The 25121-nt window shown below is 45.6% G+C and overlaps 1 protein-coding gene across 1 annotated transcript; it reads right to left on the bottom strand.

Annotated features, from left to right (window-relative positions):
• Positions 1–3555: 3555 nt before the first annotated feature.
• CD9 (CD9 molecule) lies at positions 3556–24305 on the bottom strand. Its single transcript, XM_018086244.2, has 8 exons — positions 24108–24305; positions 13696–13798; positions 10603–10700; positions 9344–9418; positions 8331–8423; positions 7671–7760; positions 5772–5855; positions 3556–5045 (listed from the first exon to the last, which is right to left on the bottom strand). The coding sequence occupies exons 1-8, from the start codon at positions 24171–24173 to the stop codon at positions 4980–4982; spliced, it is 675 nt and encodes a 224-aa protein (XP_017941733.1). The 5' UTR covers positions 24174–24305; the 3' UTR covers positions 3556–4979.
• Between the last annotated feature and the right edge of the window lie 816 nt (positions 24306–25121).

Genomic DNA, 25121 nt, shown 5'->3' with positions numbered 1-25121 from the left:
AGGGAGAGAAGAGAAGCATTCAACATGCCATGAATGGCTGCCTTGTGGATTCATTTTGTGGGAGCCACACATGTGGAAGCCTGTGTCCAGCAGTGGAAAAATCTCACTAACCTATTTTTATCGCTGCCAGCAGAGTCTGGCAAATGTCTACATGTTCTAGGTTCATTTAGAAGTGACTTTTGATAGGGTTCAAGGTCCTCACTGCTGGCAGTTCAAATTAGGTCATCTCCTGAGAGCTGCCAAAAGACAGAAACTGAAGGGGTGGCTATTTTATAATCATAATTATACAGTGGCCAAGGCATAAACCACCCCCTAAATTTAGAAACCCAACAAAACCCAGCTTGGGCTCTGTAGTTGGAGCAGCAACTCTCACCCAGGGACACCCTCATGGGTGGCAGCTGCAGACAGAGCCTCACCTGCCCCCACCTTATCAGCCTGCTGCCAGCAGTGAAAAATAAAGAAAACAGGATGAAAAAAAGATGCTGGAGTAGTTAGAGGCAGCCTTGGCACTGTTTGTATCATTGCCTGCAGCTGGAGGCTGGCTGGGCAGCTCTGCCAGGGCTTGTAAATGCCTGCAAGGAAACAGGGCAGGGCTGAGCCTGAACTTCTCAGCACATCCCCCATGGAAGCAGCATCTGACTCACAGTTATCACTGGGATTTTAGGCCCCACTACCTTTTATCCCCCCCCCCTCCTTCAGGACAATTGCTCTGAGCCCATCTTCTGCAAGGCTTGCTTGGACTTGGGGATTTATCCAAAGAGCAAAAATAGTGGAGATGTACAGGCAGTTCCTAAAAACTGTCTGCAAACACTTTTCTCCTGATGGGTGGAGAGCAAGAAGTATAGTCCTGACTGGGAGAGCCTGTCAAAATAAATCCAGGCTTTTCTGTCTACTGGAGCAATTCCTTTGGGAGCTCTTTTGGAAGCCACCCTGCAGGTAACAACATCCTCCCCTTCTGCAAACACATCTTCTCTGTGAGTAATGCTGAAACATAGGGTGGATTTAAGTTTCTGCAGTGTGTGAGAGGATAGGATTTACTCCAACCCTCCCAAGGTGTGGGGCTCACCCTTTTCTTTCCACTGTAGCCAGTTTCTTCCCACACCCTTTCCCGATTTCATGAACCTCCTGTGATGTTTTTCCTGGACTCGATGATGGTGCTTATGTCCTAAGACTGCTGTAAAATGGCAACAGACAGCTTTCCCAGCTCTACTATAAAGAATGAAGCTATTTTCCAGCAATAAGCCCCATCCCCCTGGAAAACCAGGCTCCCCCTGCCTTGGTGCACCTTCTTCCAACAGAGCTGACCACGCAGCTGGCTTGAGACTCTCTCTATTCCCAAGACAGGCTAGTTCCAATTTTCCAAAGTAAGTCTAGAAATCTTTCCCCTGGCACAATTACCTTGCAGATCACTACATCCAGCTTTCCTTAGGACTTCACTGCTAAATCCTTGCCCCTTGGTCAAACATTTTTTTTTTCCAATCTTGCAATAGGCTGTTTCCTGGTGCAAATTCCCATACTCTCCATATGCTGGGTTACAACACGTAAATAGCCACATCTTTCAGCAGTTTGGCTTTATCTGCCCTTGTTTTCCTCACAGCAGCAAAGGGACACAGCTGAGAACAGCCTCGGAGCACTTCCCACCCCTGGAAGTGTCCAAGGCCAGGTTGGATGTGGCTCTGAGCAACCTGGGCTAGTGGAAGGTGTCCCTGCCCGTGGCAGGGGGTTGGAACTGGATGACCTTTAAGGTCCCTCCCCTGTGACTCCATGATTTAACATCAAACACTGCTGCCAGCACTGTTAAAAGTGCTTAACGGGGCTTACATTACCAGTTGTCTTCTGTATTATCCAAACCCAAGAAAGTACTTAGATCCCACAACTTTTTGCTATCCACAAGCAATTCCCATAGATATACAGAATGCATATTGTTGCATTTGGCCATAAAACATAGCTCTTTTAAGCAAATTTACAACAACAAATTAGCAGGACCTGTGTTTAAAGAAGAAATTTGCTTGTGTTTGGAAACAGAGCTGCTTAAGCCCTTTTCCTTTCTGGAGTGATTTCTTACATTCCAGGGAGGCTTTAACATAGCTGCACCTTTTGTTCACTGATGGGGAACTAGGATGGCATAGAAGAGACAAAGATGTATTTTCTTTTTGTATGTTTTCCTTCATCCTATCTATTCCCCCCAACAGACATCACAGTGAAGCTCTAGGATAATGTTTTCCTACTCCTGACTTTTTCCCAGCACCAGTACATGCTTCTCTGCTAGCCCAAAAAAACCTGGGCAGATGCTTTCTGAAGAGGGATCCCTCACTCTCTCTCCCTCCACAAGCATTTCACCCATTCCTGCTTTCCAGAAAAAAAAAAATAAATCTATTACCCCTTTTGCACATCTGAGCCTCCCTACATTTCCTCACAAGTCACATTCTGATCCTGCCCTACCTTGACGATGGGAACTTGCTCCCTGCTCGGACAGTCAGCGCTACAGACTTTTAGGGTTTAGAACCCAATTCTTCAGGAAATTTGATCACAATTGCTACCTGTAAAGTGAAACGTAGCATACAGGTCAGTAATATTCATTGCTGAAGCACTCATTCCAGGCTAGCTTGCTCATCTTAGGATGAGGGCAACGAGGTTTTGCATCTGTAGCCCATGTTTTTGCTAAAAGGAAGTAATACTCCAGTAATAAAGATCAGCTCTATCTTCTCTGGTAAAACAAGACTTGCCCTTTCTGCTGATTCCTCAGAAAACACCAACTTACATTAACAGGATGTTTAAAAAGAAGGGCAAAAGATTGGGCTATAGGGTTTAAAAAAATACAGGGGGGTAGGGGCAGAGCAGAGAGTGTTGCATGAACACTGAGGTTAAGGCAGCAGCTTTGCAAGCTAAAGATTAACTCCCAGGGAAACCCCCTACAGCTTTTGTGGAACACAGGAACAGTGGCAGGTATTCACTTAAGTCTTCTGGATCTTCAGCTGAGCTGGATGTCAGTTTGAGAGCTTCCTCTGCAGCCCCTGCCCAAAGCCGGTCACGCTCTGAGGTGCTGAGCCTACAGCTCAGTTCTCCTCTCCCTGCTTACAACCCTTTCCTTGGATTCTGCCAATGGAACAGGGCAGCCCAGGGAGGGGGTTTGAGGTGTTCAAGAAATTACTGGATGTGGCACTCAGTGCTCTGGTCCAGTTGACAAGGTGGTGATTGGTCAAAGGACGGATTTGATAATCCTAAGGGTCTTTTTCAACCTAAATGATTCCAGGAAGAGGGAACAAAAAAAAAAAAACACCCAAGGGCAGCTGAAGTCAGCAGTGAATTTGATGATGGCTGACAGATTCACCACAGCTCTTTCAGGTGCCACATTCAGTCTCACACACAGAATTACACAGCTGGCAAAAACACTACTTCAGTTCTGCCAGAGCTCAGGGACAGGGTGGGTCTCAAATTCCCGTAAGACATTTTTTTCCCCTCCAGGTTCTCACATATACCCACAGAAGAAAATCAGATCAGCTCCTTTCAGGAGTTATTCCACTCTCTGCAAGACACACAGAAGCATGATTACCATTTGAATTTTTTTAAATTCTTTTTTCAGAAAGCCCACGAACACAGAACAGTGCAACATATTACAGAGGAGAGCTGCATGGTTGCCTTAGACAAGTGACAGTGGGTAACACAACGGTGGCAATACATTCATGCATCATTCAGAGCTTCAAAAAGAGCCCAACCCTCACAAAATCCAGTATTTCTCATAGTAAATACCAACCTCCTTGCAAGAGAAAAGTGGGAACAAGCAAAGAATACCAAGAGATATTTGTAGCACCCAGAGGACAAAGACCAGAAGCTTCTGAGAACACAGATGAGATACTACAGTGAGGGAATACGAGGTACAGCACATCGACTTGCTGGTAAGGACCCCATGGGCAGCCCCCACCAGAAGGTATTTGAGACAAAACCCACTTAAAAAGCCATTTAGAGCAGAAGTATAGGACAAATTGGTAATTCTTCAAGCTAAGGGTTCCACGCTGATGTCTCCACTCTCTCCCACATCCATTTTTTAACTCAAACAGGATAAGCCACAACTCTGCAACTGCAGAGCTGGACAGTAACTTCTCATGCAACTTGTGTTTATTCCACCTGGAAACCTGAGATTTGGCACACGTGTTGTAAGCCCTTGAGATTGTACCCCTGTGGCTTTGGAGAAAGAATGCACAAAGCCAGCCAGTGCAAAAATCCTGAGCAAACACTAGGGAATCTGCCTTGCCGAGGGACCTAGGCCACGTCAGGGGACAGCTCTGCCAGCAGACAGGCTGATGTAAGGAGGCCCAGCTGGCTCCAGAGCAGAGCCCAGCCTGGCTGCATCAAGGCACCAGTGCCTGCACATCACCCTGGTGACACTCAGCCTTTGCCACCCTCCAGGAAGGCGACAGTAAAGTGTTACTGCAGTGACATTTTAGGAATGTTATTAAGACCTGCTTTTGTTCACACACGCCAAGGAAAGGAGGAATGGCCATGCCTTCTCTAACGTGCTCTGACAGCATCTCCCACTCCTTGGAATTCCCTTCAAACATGGCATTGATATAGGAGTTATTTCCTGCTTTGTACTAAAGCCCTAGTGATTTAACACTTATCATGTTATGCAAGTTCCACTCCATGCTATGCATCAAACAGTAGGATTAATCAATACAGCAACATCTCTCCTCCCCCACAAACAATACAATACATCTTACTCTTTATTATCAAATTGTCTCCAACATAAATTATATCCAAATTATGTAAGTTTCAAGAAAGTCAGATATTTTATGTACAATATTTGTGTTGAGTCAGATAAACCTTTATCATTTTAACCTATAACATAAAAAGCAAAACCTACATCAGTACCAAATAAAGCATTAAAAAGGTAACAAATATATAACTTTTTAGAAATGCTCTCAGAACACTAAAGTTAATGACAAAGATTTTATAGTGCAGGAGTCTTGGGTTTGTAGCTCTTAGACCATCTCTCTTTCCCTGCGGATGGCACAGCAGAGAATCATACTGAATATCATGCCAATAACCTGTAAAGAAAGCAAACACACTGCAAATCAGGAAACCAAAGCATGTTCTTTTATCAGCATGAGGACAAGCACAGCTGCTCTTCCCAGCCCAGAGGCCAAATTCATTCTGTATTTATATACTCTATTCTGCAGTACCTGCCCCTCCACCCCCAAAGTTCATTCTGTTCTCATGAATCCCCTTCACCTCAATATCTGAGAATAGATCAGCTGTAAACCACTGCCATATCTCCTAAGAAATCTTTGACCATCCCAGCATATTTGCATCCATCTTCTCCAGAGAAGTCAAACACAAAAGCACAAGTTTTCTTAGTGGTACTGTTATTTCAGTTCTCTAACAGAGCCTTTAGCTGTTATAAAGGAAAGAAAGGCAAGAATCCCTAAGAGATATGCAGATAAAGAACCCAAAGGATACTGAGATGAAAAAGTGGGCCAGTGACATGACCAATACATCTTCACTCTATATATATGCCCCCCTCCCCCCCGATACGATTTCACCACTGCTAAAGGTACAAGGAGACAGATCTAATCCAAAGTAGAAGCAGGGATCTCTGAGACATCCCAGCCTCTGCACTGCCTCAGGGCCCTGCAGCACACACCCTGATCCTGCTGGGGCTTGTCCTTAGTGGAATAGCCACGTGGGCTGCTATGCCAGGCACTGTTCTACAGACTCCTGCTCTAAGTATCATCTTAACACACAGGATCCCTCTAAATAATCTGGGAACTCACCATCATCACAGCAATGCAAAGGCCAACTGCTCCAATGATATTGAATTTTGATTTGAAGACGTCATCGATGGCAGCAGGGCAGGACTGGAAAGAACAGACAGTTCATTAGTGTTTCACACACACAAAGGTTGGTTTCTGCTTGTCTGAGCTCAAGTCTGCTTGCACTAGAGAAAGCTTTCTTTGGAAAGCTGCTGTCATCTGGCCTTACTTTCACATCCTTAAACAAAGCCAGGGATGTTCCAACACAAGAGTTGGTGTGGAAGTTTAAATCTACTCTTCAAGTCTCTAAATCTCTTAACAGCACCTTGGCTACAGCAGGATTCCCTTCTCAACACCTGCAGTTTATCAGGTAGAGCAGGACCAACAGCAGTTGTACCATGCTTGGCTTGTTACTAATGGATGTCAGCACTTAAACTGCTGCTGCACTGCTCATCCCTTCTCAAAATAGATTTGAAGCCACTCTTGGTATTTCCAGTTGCTACTGGAATTTTGCAGACACCTTATGGACCCACACTGCATGGGAATGGCAGGATATCCTGGGCTGCATGCATCCCTGGAATGGGCAGACTCCCAGAGTGGCCAGTTTGATGATGCCAGGACAACAAATTACCATTGCAACTGAAAAAAATAAAAATGTAAGCACAGTCCCTTCCCCAGAAAAGGCATGTGGCAGCCAAGAAAAAGGTGGTACTTTTACAGAGGTATAAATCTTGAAGAGCCTGGTAGCTGGTCAAAGTCTCATCCCAGCTCCTGTCCTATTTGTTCCAGCAGCAAACTACAGTGAGCTGCTGAAAGCTACTTTTTTTCCATTGTTGTTCCTTATCCAGTCCAAAAAAAAAAAAAAAAGACTGAATCAAGGATTAAAGGGATATACTGGCAAGGATGAATCAGTTCAATCACAATACCAATACAGCACTGCTTCTTAGAGGCAACACAAATCAGCCACTCCATTGCATCCCTTTGATCTCAGTCTATCCACTGCTTTTCTACAGTTGGGACTGGGCCATAAACACATCACAAGATGGAGTCAACTGATGAATAAAACACACAGCAGAATAAAAGCAAACAGTAAGAGCTGCATGCTGTCTCAGCTGCTCCCATACACTCTAACTCATAACAGACTGCATGGGCAGGACTAAACATTCAGGTGTGACTACGGATTGAAGGTCTCATGTGGTCAGATATTTCAAGTTGTCACAAGTAAAGTAAAAAAAAAAATTAAGTCATTAATGGAATTGATGGAATTCCATTAAGAGCCTTATTTTCTATTGGAAGACTCATACAGACTGTCTTGGAGCATGAAGCAAGGCAGTTGTAAGAAAAAGAGGAAGAGGGTTAATTAAGAGCTATACAAGTTGTGTCTCCTGTTATCTGTGGCACACAGGCACCTCTGCAGCAATATTCCAACAGGAAAACCTGACACAGAGAACTGCCTTGACAGTGACAAACTCACCTTAACAGGCTACCAACGCATTAACCCCCTCTCCTTTTCCTTGCTAAAACTCCAGGCTTGCTCCTGCCTCCAAGCTTTGTCTCCCTACCCAAAAGGGGAGGTGACACTCCCAGGGAAGCACCAGGAAGGTGCTGTGGCAATAGGAGCAGTGAGGAGAACAGAGCTCTCTTGCATTATGGGTTTATTTTAGACAAAGTTTTCATCTTTCCCTGCCCACTCCATCAGTCTGTGACACACAGAATGCACATTTCCTGTGCAAGGCCAGATTTCCTGCTGACCCTGGGTGTTCTTTCCACAGTAACAGCAATGAACAGACTGATTACAGACACAGATTGGTAACCAAGTGTGACACGTGAACTTTCCCTGGACTGGAAGGGTTTACTCAGAAGTGTGTTTCTCATTCTACTCATTGGGCAGAGCTGATGGTGAATTAAGTCATGCTTTACCTTTACAGTGATTGCCTCAGCCAACGTCTTTTTCGGACAGGTTTCCATGAACATCTGCTCAATACTTCCAGTAAGGCCACAGCAGTTCAGCTACAAGACAAAACAGGAAGAGAGAGTCAGGTTAAATAATCCTTGTTTTTGCTCAGCATCTGGTAAAAAAGAGAGAAATAAATTAGATTAGTTTTTATTACAGACCTTAGCAAATCTGAAGTTCAGTCAATGTGACTGCTATAAAACTTAATTTTAAAAAGTCTTTATTATGTTAAAGGACAAGGTTCTGAAAGGAAGAGAGCTAGATCTCACTAAGTACACACACAATTATTTTGGTGACAGCTTGTGCTCCTTACAGACACAGAGATGGACTCCTTACAGATACACAGGTATGCATTCTAGGGTGTCTCTAGCTCAATATCACAGATCTAGGGTTTCCTAGCCTGCTTCTGAGCTTTAGAAAAACAAGAACTAGTTCTAGGCACTTCAGAGGGACATACTTAATTCACTGATACTACACAAAGCCATCTTCTCTGCAATTTGTTACTAATAATGTTTTGGTTTCTTCTAGTTAGTAAGATACTTGACTTGTACAGGGGAGTGGATGACATGGACAAAAGAGTGAAGAAGCTGCATTACTGTCTAGTTTAAGTATAACCATGTACTTACAGCGAGCTGAAATGCTGTCAGGGTCTCTTTGGCACCTGGTTGAGTTCTCTTCTTATAGGTGTCCATGTAGAACTCCTTCAACTCGTCAATAATCTACAGGACAGCAAAGAGTTGTGGTGTATGACTGTCTTACCTTAATATTGTTGTGAAAAGCTTACACTGAGCAAGTCAGTCAACAAAAATTCTGCAGCCTACAGTACCCATTCTTTTGACATGTACAAATAGATGGTGAAAAGAGAGGGTGGGCAGTATTTCTCACCTGAAACAAGTGAGCCTAACTCTTAAAAGCCACACCTGAGCAGCTAAGACTGTTTTCCTTTCCAAAGCTCTGAGCCTCACAAAAGGAATGAGAGAACCAAGTCTTTGCCCACCAGTTGGCCAAAAATATTCACTATTGCACTCAAGAAGGTTTTATAATTTCCCTGTTGTATAACACAAGCAGAAAAGCAACCCTGATCACCAAGCATCTTATTTTAAAACAAGACAATCTTGACTGTTGGTGAGGGACAGGTCACCAGGTGCAGAAACACTGAGCCCTTAGCTGACCTGGCTCCTATCCGGTAAAGCTTCCCTGATAGCCTATTTCATTTCCCAGCTCTGCCAGGTACTGCCTAGAGGGCAACTCTAGCAGGCAACAGCCTCTTGGATTCTGGCTTTCCTGCTACAGTCTCATTTAGGTATTAGATTTCTTATGTTGTTTTGCTTGAATCACTCTTCTTTGTCTCACCCAAACTCCCTGGGTAATGAGGATTTGACTCATACTGGTATAGATCTCAGTAGACTGTTAATTGTGGGCACATTCACAGAATCATGGAATATTTTTGGTCAGAAGGGAGCTTTAAAGATCACCTAGTCCAGCCCCCCTGCCATGGGCAGGGACACACCTCACTAGACCAGGTTGCTCAGAGCCCTCATCCAACCTGGCTTTGAACACTTCAGGGATGGGGCAACCACAGCTGCTCTGGGAAACCCACTCCAGCATCCCACCACTCCACCTTCAAAGAGCAACCTACCTTTTCTTTGTTTGAAAATCCCCAGATTCCAGCACCAATTTCAAGGGCAAAAATCACAAAAAGGAAGAAGAAGAACTAGAAAAGAAAGACCACATTATTAATGAAGACCACAGCACCACAAAACAGCATCACACACATTTACTGCAAGTTTGTCCAGACTTGGGGGAACTATCACTCAGTGTTCCCAGCTGGAGGTCTGGAACATTGGTAAAACTAGGGAAGAGGACACACTGCACTGGGTCAGCACTTCTTCCCAGGAGCGTTGGAAAGCCTGGCAGTGCTCTCCAAGCAGAAATCCTGCTTTTTGATCAGTGTTAATTAAAGCCCATCATCTGTTAACTCAGACTTTGAAGTTGCCCAAGTCACTCAGACACATCACAACAGCTGACACCACTTCTTTTCCCTGGTTTGTCATTCCTATTGCTTTAGGAGTCATTACTTAATCCCTAGCTTGCCACCAACTCCCACAGAGCTTATGGTCACTTTGTTGTGTATCCCATAAAATAGAAATAAATGTGTTCTCTGTCTTTAATTGACTACCAGGTCCAAAACACCACTATCATTTAAAAGCACTTTAAAGAGAGATACTCAGAATTACAAAGGGCTAGAGGCATCATTTTGCAAGAAGTACTTGAATTTAAGTTCTTCCATAACACAGAAGGGGAATTGTTCTTTCACTGGCTATAGTAGAAGTCTTTTATTAACCAAGTCTTCTGGTTATTTGGATGAGTAGTTCTGCAAGTGTACAGATGTGCACGAGCCCACTAAGCTCAACTGGCCCCTCCAGTCTGAAAACAATGAGGTTGCTCTCCAATACTTGGCTTGCAGAGCAGTTGTCAACCAGAAGAGCTCATCCTGTGATTAGGAACAGTAGAGGCTTGTTGTTTCAAGGATCAAATACCACAGTTCTGGTCTCAAAGACTGAAGACTGCACAACCTTCAGGGTCCAGGATAAACTGTCTAGTAAATAGCATTACTCTTATCAACACTTTTGTTCTGCGTTTACAATACTCCCAGTCTTGACACTTCAGTGTCTGAGTATGTCACACACTCAGTCTCTTGATTCAAATATAGCATGAACATTTGGGTTTAGGGCCAGAAATTAAAAACTATATTTAACATTTTATGTAGGTGACCACAAGTTTAAACACTGCAGAGCCCAAAACAATCACAATCTGCTGCCTTTTAACTGCACCAGAATATTCTCCTTCCTCTCCCATCATGCTGCTAAAAATTTAGGCACTACTCTGAACACTTACCAGGCCAAGCATACACTGAGATTCCTGTGATGCACCACAGCATCCCAAGAAACCAACCAGCATCATAAGTGCCCCAGCTCCAATAAGGATGTAAACACCTAGGGAGGAGAAGAACATAAACATATATACAGACTAGTCGAGACCTCAGCAGCAAGGTATGAAATCAGTTGCTCCACAAACAGCATTTGCAGCTTTCACCGAGGTTTAAATTTCTTTACTGAGGTGTTCCAAGAAAAGAAAAAAAAACCAACAAACCCTGTGCTTAATTTTCAAAGCAAACATCTCATAACTTGCAGGGAAATATACTGATAAATAAAACCTTCAACCTGTAACAACTGATGTGTACCATTGCTGCAGTTTCACAAGTTTCAGAAAATGTGCAAAATAAAGCCATGTAAAACAAGCTACAAGACACTTTTAAAAACTGGCTCAGAACCAGAGTTACCAACTTATCTTCAGGTGAAGGGTGTGTTGCAGTTAGAGCTGGAATAGCGATTTATCAACAACTGAGAGTTCTTGATGCAGATACCTCCTCAAACTGTAACAAGTGTTAGAGCTTGTAAAATATTCTGCCCAGAATTTAGGTAAGTGAGCGTGTTGGAGCAGAGAAAGCAAACATTTCTGGGCTAAAAGACTCCATTTATGCCCAATCCTCTGGCTCCTGAACTTGGGAACTGCCAGCCTAAGCATCAGAGCTGAGAGCCGGTGAGAGCAGCAAGATGCAGTGAGGAAAACAACTCCCAAAGGATGGCAAGAAAGTACTACTGTGGTGGTAAAACATCAAAGAATCAGCACAACATGGAGAATGTATGACATTTCTATCAATGTGGACAAAAATACAGTTCAGAGGTCCAGTCAATACTAATTAAAGAAAGCCAGATGCAAGCATTTGCAAGTGATATATTGTGGATGCAAACCAGTAAGATCAGCTCCCAAAATAAGTTTCTATTTGGTTAAGCACACGTAAGGGATTAAGCCTGACACTTCTTATCAGCAGGAAATTCCTGCACTGATTTTTTTTATCCCATCTTAAACTTTCTAATTGAAAAATTAAAATAGGAGTCCATCACTTTATTTTCAGTTCTACAGAAAGCCTTTGAAGTAACTTGCTTTGGTACTGGGTGCAAAATGACAGATTCTGTTCATTTCCTATTGGAAACTGCAGCCACTCCCAGAAAAGTATGTTAAAAGAGGAATTCCTATTAAGCTTCTTTTAAAAACTCTGTTTAACCTACAGAGATTTCAAGCAGGTTTCACTGGCTGCATTCAACCAGTAGCTTAAGTATCACATCATAAAACTTTTATGTTTCAGGAGGTGAAAGAGTTGTTTTAGACTACCCAAAATAAGACTTGTTAAATATTTAGCTCAACAGCCAAGTTTAAATTTCTGTTCCCTTTCCAAGGCCCACCTAAAAGCATCTGGAAATCTTCCTGGCAGCTGCAAGAACCACCCAGTTTGCTATGATGCCATCGTATCAAGGGCAAAAATATAAGTTTTCTTACAGAGAAGCTTAAGAGGCTGCACAAGCCTAACTCACCATTCCTACCAGTGCTCCCTGTAGGCACAGGCTACCCTGGTACTATGAGGCTGCAACCCAAGTTGCACCTACATGCAGGTCTTCACTGACCCTTCAGGCACCAGTTTGGGTGTTGTGACAGTCTGAGTAGCCCAGCATGGGGGCCAGTTTTTTTGGTAAGAGAAAGACCAAGCCATCCACCCTGTGAATGGCCAGTGAGTGACACCACAGAGGACCTGGCAAATCCAAGGGCTACAGGGATGCGAAATATATATGCATAAGCATTGTCCAAATTGAAGATGACAGACATTAAGAAAGGTACATATTTGAATTTGCTTCCCATCTGTTAGAAGTCTTCAAACACAGCTGCTTTGTTTCACAGAATCATGGGATGGCCTGGGTTGGAAGGGACCTTAAAGATCAGCCCATTCCAAACCCCTGCCATGAACAGGGACACCTTCCACTAGAGTGTGTTGTTCCAAGCCCCGTCCAACATGGCCTGGAACACTCCCAGGGATGGGGCAGCCACAGCTTCTCTGGGCAACCTGTGCCAGGGCCTCACCACCCTCACAGGGAAGAATTTCTTCCCAATACCTGATCTAAATCTACCCTTCCAGTCTGAAACCATTGCCCCTTGTTCTGTCACTCCAGGCCCTTGGAAATAGTCTCTCTCCATCTTTCTTGTGGACTCCCTTCAGGTCCTGGAAGGCCACAATTAGGTCACCCCAAAGCATTTTGTTTTCCAGCTGAACAATCCCAATTCTCTCAGCTTTCCCTCATAGGAGAGGTGCTTTCAAAGCACCTCCAGTGGAAAACTACCAAAGTCTATGTGTTTCCCATCCAAGCCTAGAAGTGACCATAGATGACAGAATCAGAGTTCATATAAAATCCAATTCAATTAGGAACACCTATGACACCAGCATAACAAACTGAAAACGTGTGTGTCCCTTAACTGGTCATACTGCAGACAGAATGTCACAGAATAACTTCCACCTGGGCTGGCTGAAGCTACATTGATCCAGGTTGGCTGGAATAGTTGCTCATACAGACCAAGATGTTTATCCATCCTTCCCATTCCGTTCAGTATAAATTAGCAGACGTGGACATGTAAGAATTAGACAACAGTACACATGCTCCTTCTGAGAGATGAGGCAGAGTTGTGGGTTTGGGTACCTTAGGCTGGTCACTTTGGGAAAAAAAATTGGTTATTGATGCCATGTGTGGTTACTCATCTAGTTTGGTGTGAAACTGCTGACTCATGTTGTGAGGAGCATCATGAAGAGACATACTCTGTGTCTCCCAGGAGCCTCAGGATTACAAAATATTCAGCAACAGCAACCAAAGAGGAACTGCAGGATTTAAGACGGGAGAAAGGACAAAGAGCCAAGAAACCACTCGCGTGACAGCGCTGCTGTTCGCATCAGAGCTCCCGAGAGCAGCTGGCCCTCAGCACCAGCCAGGGGAAGATGCTCTCTGCCCCACCGAGGCTGTGTAGGGCTGTTTTGTCTTCACCCTTGAGGAAGACAAAGGTTTCTCAGCAGTCTGGCCATCATCAGTGTGATCTGTCCCAGCTCACCTGTGTAAAATGTCGTCTGGTTGGATTCCAGTTCAAAGACGCTTTTGGTCTGTGAATCAAAGTGAAGCCATAGTCCAACTGCAAGAACTGCTGTCCCTGCCAGCTGTAGGAACAAGGAAGCCTTGTTAAATAATACCAATTAATACATTCACCCTTACATTAGCAACAACATCAGAAGCAAACACAGGACACAGCTTTTATTTAAAGAGCTGATGACAAAGGACCAGCATAAAAGGACGGGGACACCAAAACATGAACAAACTTCACTCCAGACACGAGGCACCTTGTTGACAGATGCTTTACATACTACAAAGTCCAATGCCACAGGAGAACAATGCCATCTTTGTTCCTTACTGAAAATATCCAAGGTTTAGCCAAGTGTCAGTATTTCCACTGACCACCCATTGTTTCATTCTGTGTGACTGCAATGACATTGCATGGCTTAGTGATCTTAAAATCTTCACACTGAAGGACAAGTGTATCACAAGCAAAAGTGCCTTGTGAGGCCAGCCAGAAGTTTTAGTGTATTAAGACTGTTAAAGAATTCAGTGTAGAATAGAAGGGAGTTCAGAAAGAGTGCTCTTCCTTGCAAAACAGGATAAAACCAACCCATTAAGTCACCATACTGAGAGGAAAAAAATACTGGTTGCTGAAGCAGCAACATTGCTGATGTAGAGCAAAACAACCTAATTTTAGGTAATATTTAGTTTTATTTCATTATTATCTTTGCTGCATGCCTCCAGGTTCCTCTTAACATTGGTGCCTGTGTCTGCAGCAAGTCATTTTGCAATTAAATTAGCTTTTGGATGAAACATCTTGCAGAAGGCATCAGAAGGGTGTTGCAAGAAAGAGAGTGTTGCACTCTGGTAAGGCAAACACTAACAGCTTACTGTGAACAGACTGAATCCTCCCTTGAAAAGAAAAACATGGGGTTGTCTTGCATGTAAAGGAAAAAAAAAAAAAGAAACCAGGACAAACTAGAAAGCTGGAAAGCATGCTTCTCAGCTCTTCCTTTGAGGGCCACTTAACTACCAAAAAAACTTCTACAAAAGTGAGATGAGGACAGAAACCCCAAACATCACAGCAGACATTAAAAATTTAAACTTCAAAGTGAGCAATAAGTTCATAAATTCTGGTGCTTTGGTCAGGCAAAGAATGCATGAAAAGCAAAAAAAAACCCAACAAAGCCTTATCTCTGATAAGAAGTCCCTTCTAGAAGGAAACAACATTCTTGTTTTGCTTCCAAGAAACTGGAAAGCATTTATTAATGTCAACTTTCAGTGGGATTATGGACAGCATTCCCACAGAAAGCACAAGTGGATACATCCCTTCCACACCAAGCCCATTGGTGTCTCCCCTAACTCTGAGGTGTGTCCTTCAAAAATAGGGACAGCTCTGAAGATTCACACAGGGCAGAGAATGGAGCTAAGAGGGCTTTTAAGGGAAAGGATATCCCTTGTAGCTTCCCAGCAGGAAACATCCCAGCTGAAGTGCAAAGGATTCAGGTATCAGCAAGGGAAAGCAGCAGTGCCAAGAAAACCAGCATTTCTTGTATGGCAGGCACCCGAGTCCCAAGCCTGCCTCAAAGAGGAGCTGCAGGGAAAACAGATCAAGTGATACACAACAAAGGAAGAGCCAAACCCAAGTGGAGATTTCCAGACCTACGCAAAAGGCACTTTGTTGGTGTCCCAGGTGCTTGCTCACAAAGCACACCTGTACATACCTCCTGCCTGCCTGCCCTGTGAGGGCTACACTGACAACATTAAGTTATGCTGAAGAACCTTGTACGACACACCATGTCACAGCAGGGTTATTATTTCCATTTATTGTGCCACAGCAGCACCCTGAGGGGAGGGAGAGGTGCAACATGGGGACTGGCAGGGAGAAGGGTGGCTGCTCTACCTGCACTCCTTGCTACAGCATCATTTCAAAAAGCCTTTGCAATCTCATCTCACCTCAGTATCTCAGCTCAAAAACCAGAAGAGCTTAGTGATGGAAAAAAAAATTCATGAACAGCTTCTAGCCTACAGTTAAGGCATCCAGTATTTAACAACACTGGGACTCACTGCTGGGTCACTGAACAGTCTTCAGCTTTTATAGGGATCCAGGCATCATTAGAAGAAACCTACAGCTTCAGCTTGTTTTGCTAGAACTCATGAACTGCAAAGACATAAGCCTGAGCATACCCAGCTGTTCTCACCCACCTACAAGTATTTGTGGCTTGACAAGACTCAGTGTTTGAGTAGAGAGCACTGCAAACAGAGCAGGGCACAGAAAAGGACTAAAACCCAGGGCTGATCCCCCAGCAGACCTTTAAGGCCAGAGTATTCAAATTGTGAAGAAACTTTAAGCCATACCACAACCATACAGATAACCTTAAAACTGCAAGCAAAGGAGAAAGCTTAGTTTATGACCTCCTCAGAAACAAACTGGTCAGTTCAGATTAGGGAGAGATGGTGTACCCAATACAGCTCCTCTCAAAAAACAAAACTTCACCCTCCCTCACCACCACCCAGAGTTAAGTGGTGGCATGTTTTCTCCTTGGAAGAGCAGCCACTCTGTGGAAAGGTTAAGAAGATGCCAAGAAGGCAAGAGACTTAAGGGATCACAGAACAGTGATAACACCAGGCCAGTGAACTACTCCACAGCACTGCAAAACTGGTAGAATTAAAGTGGTAATTCTCTCCATGTTGGACTAGAAATAAAATGCAGCTCCTTCTTTCAATAATAAGCAACTTTTTGTCCCAGTTTCTTAAGGAAAGCAGACTTGTGTTCTCAAGTTTGTGCTCTTCCTACCCACACTGACCACTGAACTAAAAAAGGCAGTTTTAAAGCAGAAGGCAAGTAACTCGAAGCTTCAAATTTCCATCAAAACAAGGAGAAACAAGGACACACCAACACCAGCCTCTGAGGAAGAGGCAGGCACAGCCCTGTGGGCACTTGGCAGAACCTCTGACCACTCTGGCACAGCAGAGGCTGATGCACAGGCACTTCTGTGCTCCCCAGTGCTGTGCCAGCAGGTTTGGCAGCTGTGTTCTTCCTCCCTGGGAAAGGGGTGCAAGCCCCCTCCCCTTAGCTGCATGGAAGCAGATCCCCTGCAGACCCAGCTGTTGGGGCTTTTTTGGAAATCCAAGCGTTTTGCCATCTAACAGACCTGTTTTGTCATAGGAGTTGAGCAACAGGGAGTGTTTCTAAGTAGATCTATCCTGTGCTGGAAAAGAAATTTAACAGAAAAAGAATAGCACTCTGTATTCCTGAAGTTGGTCTCTTAGTTTTGCACACACAAAGTTAAAGGCAGGTTTGTGTGCTTATCAGACGTGTAAGGTAGTATGTTTCTGTAGTGACAATTATAGAAAAAGCAGCTTAGAAGAGAGGTTGTTTTTTTTTCTCCAATCTGATCAAAATGTGAAGTTAAAGGGGTACTACTCAATCCTGGCATTGGAAAGTTTATGGCAGTGATTTTCCAGTAACACCATGCTACTGAGTTTCCTGCTCAAGCTGATGAGCCTTCCTTGCTTTTCCCCAGCCACCAATCACAGCTCCCAGCTCATTTCTGCTCCACTTGCCCATTCTGTGGCTGCAATGGACATGTGCTAAAAAAGGACAGAACTATCTGGTCGTTCCTCTTCAGTTCTATGCAGGCTTCTTGGGTTTTTTGCATCACATGCTAACATACTCCTCTTGTCTCAAAAGCTCACTCCTGTACAATTCTTTCTGCCTGTTGCAATAGGAAAAACAGCTTTTTTTGGTCTGCCTTCCTATCTTACACAGCCCTGCTGTGAAAGAATTCCCTCCTCCCATCCCACACCAACAAGTGCTTTCTCCAAAGTCAGCCCTTTCCACTGCTGTGCCCTCCTCCTCCTTGACCAGGACATGATTTTGCCTCTGGTATATCTAAGGGTGTGTCCCAGTATTTATCTCTGATAATACTTTCTTTTAGCCTTCCAACTGACAAAGGACCACAGTCAGGATACACGGGAGATGAGAAACAACCTGTCCATCCTGGAGGCAGGAGCCACATGGAACACTCTGCCTTCCTCCCCTCACCATCCTTGGCTAACTTGAACATGAACTTGACTATTCCTCAGCACAGAATACTATCAAGCAATTCCCACTGCATTCCACTCCTCCCTTCCCAACACCTGAGGTTTCACAGATATGGTTTCCCAGCAGAAGGCTTGCACAGGGAATAATTAGATTTAATGGTGCTGGTGTAAACACAGGTTAAAAACTTGAGCTTTCCAAAACATAAAGTCCAATTTCGTTAACATATCCCATAGTAGCACAATGCGTGACACTACTTTGGGAAGCTGGAAAGTTTCTTTTGGATTTAACCACTATTTTGCAAGGACCATTTTGTTTAGTCCCTTCTCACCTTGTCACCTTGACCCATCCTGAGAAAGAACAATCCCAAGACAAGTACCCCACTTACAACAGACACCTTACAGCATCTTATCTTTCCACAGGGGAAACCAACTCTCAAGCTCAAGATCCAAGCAGTTATCAAATCCTTAGAGCTGGGAGACAAAGCTTTGGGAGGGGGACACCCTCCCTCAGCATCCAGCAGTTTACTACCACAGCCCTTCCTCCACTTCCACAGGGTGGAGGGCAGGGACAGGGAAGAAATGAGACACTGCAAGAACTCCTGATACGTGGCTCAAAGTCTGTAGAAAAAGCCTTTGTACATGAAACTGTGGGTTTCTGCTATTTTAGCACATTCAGGCCAAGGTCACCTACAACCTGTACCAAGCTCATGGCATTACCTCCAGCAGAAAGTGACTGTGGAAATACAGAAGTCAGTCAAAGATGAATACTACATTCAGTGCTGTCAGCTAAGCATTGCATCCAACAGATGCAATCACTTACTGATTTTTTTTTTCTGGAAGCAGGAAGGTATGTCGGGCTCTACACGACTGCTCCGTACGTAGGTTTTCCCCAAGGTATGCCAAGAGGACACTGAAAAAGCCACCATCTTCACTTCATAGACACTTAAACTTTTAGTTAAAGATTTGACTCTGCATAAGACAGACAAGCAATTTCTTTCTCACTGTGTAAAGACTCAACTAACAAAGCCAGGACCAGACCTGTAACACTGCAAAGCAGCAGGCAAAGAAATTGAGGATACTGAGTAGTAATGAACTGTCTTTTTCTGTCCTCTATAAATAAAACCCCATAAACAGTAAGTACAGATGAGGCTCATCATCACTCTCATTCCTCAATTACAGGATTAATGTTATCCACAACAGCACAGGTTTTCAAACTTCTTTAGGAAAAAAAAAAAAGGCTTCCCTAACAGATGTGCAATGAGTGCTGCAGTTACACAAGAAACTGCAGCTATTTGCAAACTTCTTTGGGAAAAAAAAGGATAGGAAAGGAAGTATTTTCTTTCTGCTTAGCTAGTTTCAAGAATGTTGTGGCCTGTGTTAATGTCACAGCATTTATTGCAATAAAATGGTGCTCCAGTACAGTAGGAGCAGCATTACAGAATTCCTGAACCACTGCCAAGACTAGTGCCCATTTCATACAAGTTCCTATTCAGAAGCCAGCCTACTATATTTGCAATTTGAATTGCAAATAGGAGCTAGGTCTGCTAGAACTCTAAGGACAAGTAGATTCACATCAGGTTTCTCAAGGCAACACAGTCCAACTCTGTCCTGACTTCACAGCACTTAACTGGAGTCAGAATACATTGAACTGAGCCCAAGCAGCATTTGGATTCATACTAAATCAGTCAGATTAGGGCAAGCTAAAGCAACTAACTTCTGTCCCTCCTGTATGTGCCTCCATATATGCATACAAACATGCATATTTACCTGTCCATCCTGCAAGTCCTCTGCTCCACTGGAGCAGGAAAGACCCTTTGAATTGCGACCAGCTGAGATTATGGTTCAGAATGAAGTCACACCTATCTTCCAGTCACAGAAAGAAAAGAGCTCTCCAGGCCTAATTTTGCTCATCTTTCTTTAGCAGGCACTACCACAGACAAATGCATTTGCTCATAAAACACTCTGGAGAGCAGGGAGCCAGGACAAGGCATTTGCCTAATAGCGTAAAGCAAGTAAATGACTTGCTCAAAACCTCAACCTGAACCCTGACTGTATGCTACAGCACTTCTGTGCCTAAAACACATTTCATTATAAATATTAGCAGCTGATGTCTTCGTGTGCCACAAAACTCACAAGGGGAAACTCCAGCACTTAATTTTAAAGAAGCAAGCCCTTGCTTTTTGCTCCGCAGCAGTGGGAGAACACGCAGGCACTTGCCCAGCGTGCGCCGAGTTGCCCAGGAACCCCCAGTTTTCCTCGGAAAAGGCTTTGTCACCCGGGTCAACAAGCCTGAGCAAACCTCGGGAGTTAAGGCTGTTCAGCTAGAAGCAGTCACTGTTGCACAACTCCAGCTAATCAAGCACTGAAGGCTGTTCAAAGCCAGCTTTGCTAAGACCACTCCACTGCTTGGGTTTAAGGCACATAATGTGTTGCTTCCACTGACTTCTTGCCAAGCTCAAACCAGACTGGTGGGAAAAAAAAAAAAAAGTCTTTAAAGTTAAGTATCAGCTTACCTCCCTCCCCCTCCCTCCCCCACCCCAAATCAATGCCAAACTTCTGAAGACCTGAACTGGTACAAGTTTCATTACAGAGCAGAATGCCAGGGATACCAGGGCCAGCACCAAGGCAGCAGAGCTGTTTGCAAACCCGGGTGTGACAACACCAGCAAGGAGCCTGGTGCTTGCAGCAACACTTGATCCAAAGGGAAAAAAACACAGCCAGCCCTCATTCCCACCCGAGAGGGGTGTGAATCACCCAACTTACTGAGCTATTCAAACACAAAAGTAAAACCCATTCTCTACAAGTGTAGTGCTTAACCCAACTTCAGAAGCACTCATAGCAAACATCCACTGGTCTCTCCCCACTTTCCACTCAGGCCACAAGTAAGACTTCAACCCAAGCTCTGAAGTCCCAAAAGTTTCACTGAACACCATGGTAGTTTCCAGCCTTCCTAGCTGGAGAAAGGCCATCAGATCAGTTATCACCAGATCCAAGCACAACATCCTACAGGGTGCTCCTCAGAAAAGGTTATTAGAACAGAGCAGACAGCAGAATTTCCCAGGACTAACCTCCTGGTTTACATGTTCAGCACTTCAAGGTTGTGCTAAGACACAAGACAGCACCTTGAAAGAAGAAAAATTAATGAAAGGTTGAACCCCATGTGAGCCAGGTACCCTTCACCTATCTACTGCCACAGCACCTGTTGTGGAGAAAACACCACTGCTGTTCCCACAGTCAAAACACTTTTCTTCCAAAAGTGACCCCTTTATAGGCTTAATATCCCACAGTTCTTGCTCACTGGCTCTTCCAATATAGTCAGGCCCCACCTATTACCTGGACAATCAGGATCCTACAGACCTCTAGCACATTTCCCTCATCTGTTTCCAGGCTGAAAAATCCCAGCTGACTTCCAGTTTCTGATGGCAGAAACCCTTCTCTTCCTTTCCCAAACATCACCAAGCTCCACTGTGATCCTCCCAAGGTAGGCAGAAGACCAGAGCAGCTCATAGGACACCAGCATGCCATGGATTCACGCAGCTTTAGGCCAATCTTCCCTCTTCTCTGGGTCCTTCACTTCCGAAGCTGGTTTTGCTGTGTTGGTGCTGAGCACCCGCCTGGTGCTTTTGTGAAGCCATCACAGATCCTTTTCTCCCAAGACTTCATTGCTCTGTGGCAGCATCTGCCCCGAACCACCTAGTTGAGAACTCTAGGTTGCTTCTTTTTGAAGAATCTTCTCTGCCTATTCCAGATGCACCATGTGTGCCACTCTTCATGTATCCCAGAACAGCATAAAGCAAAAACCCAGCCTCAAATTCACCGCATTCCAGCCCTCCAGCACTGAGATGGATGGTGAGCAGGGAGGGTTACCCAACTGCAATGCATTTATAGTTCTGAAGTAACTATTGTGCGACCTGGGAGAGTTGATAACCAGCATTTGCTGCTGTTTCTTCTCCTCTGCATCAAGAAGTCAGTTCAAGCCTGTGCAGGACGCAGAGTCAGAGACACATTATGGCACAGAACTTCAGTAAGATCTCCCCCAGTAAAATGAAGTCCTGCAAAATGACACTACCGAGATTCTAACACTCAGACCTATTACTGCCTGTTCTTAAGGACTCCCTGGGAAGCTCCCTGGTCCTAATGTGTCTGAAGAGGGGTTATTAGTTGGGTTTACTTTTGTAATTATTCCTAAACCTTTCCTCTGGCTAACGTTATTGATCTTTTGTATTTGACCCACCAGCATTTATGAACCTTTACTTCCTTCTTTACAATACAGCTTCAACTTTGGCAGTTCCCCAATTTTTGTTTTAATAACCTCCTATACCAAGTTGTTTCAGCCTTTATGCTTCCTCTCTCCCTCCCTCAAGCCTCTGATGGATGCAAACACACGCCACCCAACATGCCAGCCACAGATACCTGCAGGTTTGCTGCAGGCTTTTTAAATCCCTCATCTGCCCTTTTAGGGGGGTGAACTTATTTTTTAAACTTATTTTTTAAAAGTGAGTAGAGAATTGCACTCTGGTACCACACTTCTGTTCAATTTACTTCCTTTACTCCACAGACTTTTCCCATCTCCAAGGCTGTAGGAAATGTTAAAAGCCGCCTTTCTTATTAGGGTGGTTTCCCTCTATTGCTGCCAGCCCCGGGACACCTCTCCCTGTATGCTGTTCACTGAGGCCTAACAGGCCTGATACTGCTACTTTATTCTTCCATAGAGGACACTGTGCTCTAAACTCCCCCTCAACGCTTTCGGCAGGGCACAATGACACATGGTGACTCCCAAAAGCCAAGGACTACTCCAGCTGGTCAAACACACACCTACCTCTGGGCTAACCCAAGCTGTTTGCATTTTACTGCCTCCTGGAGCTTCCAGACACTTGCTGGGATATTCAAGATGCATTACTCTCCCTTTAATTTTTTTTTCCTCACTCTTCTTTTTCCCCCACATCCTACCTGGGTTCTGCCAGTTACTCTTCCTTCCCTCCACCAAGTTAACAGGTCAATTCTGTGTCCATACTTACTGAGCACTCAAAAGGTGCAAGTAAAGCTTCAGAGCTTTATTACCACGACACTCCCAAGCAACAGGTACCTCCTGAGCCAAACAAAACCATGCTCTTTATTCTCAGCCCTGGGCCCCAGAGAACAAGGTGACGATGCTCATGTCAAGAGCTTCTTTGCAGCAACCACAAGCGCTTTTGTCCTATAAAACAGTTTGTAGAAACTCTGTAGCTTTTAAAACAAACAAACAAACAAAAAGACCAACCACAAAGCAAACCAGTCTGTTTCAACATGACGTTTAGAAACTCACTGATCCAGAGGTCTCAGCCAGTGGGTTTTTTTTGGCTTTTTCTTCTCCTCAGCTACACCCCTCCAGAGGGGACACCCTTGCTCACTCTCCTGACGAGTCTCGGGTGGCAATACTGTGCTTTCCTGTGTCAACTGCTTTTGCACAACTTCCCTCTCCGTTTTCTCAGCTTTGCTGAAAGCCACGCTTTAACTCGGAACATCACGAGTATTTAATCCATTTACCATTGCGTCTTCCACTCATCCCACGTGCAATGCTGTAAAATTGGCTCCAGAAGGGGCTTCTTTCCGCAGCTCCGACTTAATTCCTCCACATCGGAGGGTCACACACACGCACTTCTCCACTGTGGCAAAAAAACCCTAGGAAAATCTGTACGTTGAACCTCCCCCTCCACACCCATCCATCGGGCACACAGGCAGCTGTGCTGCGCTGCCTTCGTACTTCTCCATGGAGCAGACAACTGAGATGCCCACTGCCCGAGAGCTTGGGAACAGCCACGACCCTCAGCTCAGCCGTGCTTTGTGAGACCCCTCGGCCAACTAGAGACAGGCAGGGCAAGAGAGAGGCAGAAACTACAGAACACGGTCTCATCCTGTGCTCCGACAGATCAGGACGAGTTCAGGGCTCCCTTCGCGAAGGGAAGCCGCGGTTTTGACCGAGGCTCCCACCAGGAGTTCACACACACAGGACAACCACAAACAGCTCCCCCCGGGTACAGCCCCGGCACCGGGAAAGCCACCGAGGAGCAGGACTGGCAGGGATTTTCTGGGAGAAGGCCGTATGTCCCCCTCCGGCACCGCTGGGGCGAGCTGCCCGCAGCCCCAGCACCCCCTCCCCGCCCGGCAGGACACACAGACCGCCCTGTGATAACCGCGGTCCTACGGGAAAAAAACCCCATAAATAAAGGGGGGAGCACCCGGGCACCCCCCCCTCTCCTGCCGGGCGGCTGAAAATAGGGAAGACGGCAAAAACAAGCAAGAAAAACGACCCAAAATACCGTCCCCCCCCCCGCCCCGCGGGCTCCCTGCCGGGCAGCGAGGCGGGCGCGGCCCCCGGTGCCTCACCCAGAAGATGAAGTTGAAGCCGAAGAGCAGGTACTTGATGCACTTGGTGCCTCCTTTGACGGGCATGGTGGCGGCTCCTGCAGGCACGGTCGGGGCGAGGCTCCCTCGTCCGGCGCCGCTCCTTAAATCCGGCTGTGCCAGGATCCTCCGGGGACTCCCCTCGCCCGCCCCCGGGGCCGCCCCGGCCGCGCCCGCACCTGCCGCCCGCCCGGCCCGCTCCGCCCCGCCGGGCCCGCCGGGCGGGATTCGGGGACGCGGCGCTGGGACGGGGAGCTGAGCGCGGGCCGGCGCTCTCAGGGGGTCACGGAACGCCCTGAGCGGGCAGGACCCGCAAGGATCATCAAAGCCCGGCTCCTGGCCCTGCGCAGCACAGCACCGGCAGTCCCGCCGTGTGCCTGAGGGCGCTCCTTGAGCTCGGCCAGGCTTGGGGCCGTTCCAGTGCCCGACCACCTCTGGAGGAAGAACTGTGTCCTACTATCCAACCAAACACCCCTTCCCCACCCACCTCCCCCCTGCTCTTGCATAGAACACAGAGTCACAGACTGGTTAGGGTTGGGAGGGACCTCTGAGGATCGCCCAGTCCCAACTCCCTGCCAAGGCAGGGGCACCTGGAGCAGGTGAGGCGGGAACGCGTCCAGGGGGGTTTGGAATGTCTCCAGAGAGGGAGACTCCACGTTCGCCCCGGGCAGCTGTTCCAGTGCTCGGCCACCCTCAGTGTAAATAAGTTCTTCCTCGTGGGGAGGTGAAACTTCCTGTGTTTTCAGTTTATGGTCGTTGCTCATCATCCTGTCGCTGGGCACACTGAAAAGAGCCTGGCACCATCCTCCTGGCACCTGCCTTTGAGATGTTTATATGCATTAATGAGATCTCCCCTCAGTCTTCTCAGCCCCAGCTCCCACAGTCTCTCCTCCTAAGCGAGATGCTCCAGACCCCTCATCATCTTTGTGGCTCTCTTCTGGATGTTTAATTTAACTTAAATGCATCAGTCTGGCTGAAATGGGTATTTTCTCATAC

This window comes from Manacus vitellinus, unplaced genomic scaffold (genome assembly GCF_001715985.3).
Source record: "Manacus vitellinus isolate BGI_N305 unplaced genomic scaffold, ASM171598v3 scaffold_90_pilon, whole genome shotgun sequence".
NCBI lineage: Eukaryota > Metazoa > Chordata > Aves > Passeriformes > Pipridae > Manacus > Manacus vitellinus.
The sequence above is the reverse complement of the archived record's forward strand: the minus strand, read 5'-3'. Positions and strand labels throughout refer to the sequence as shown.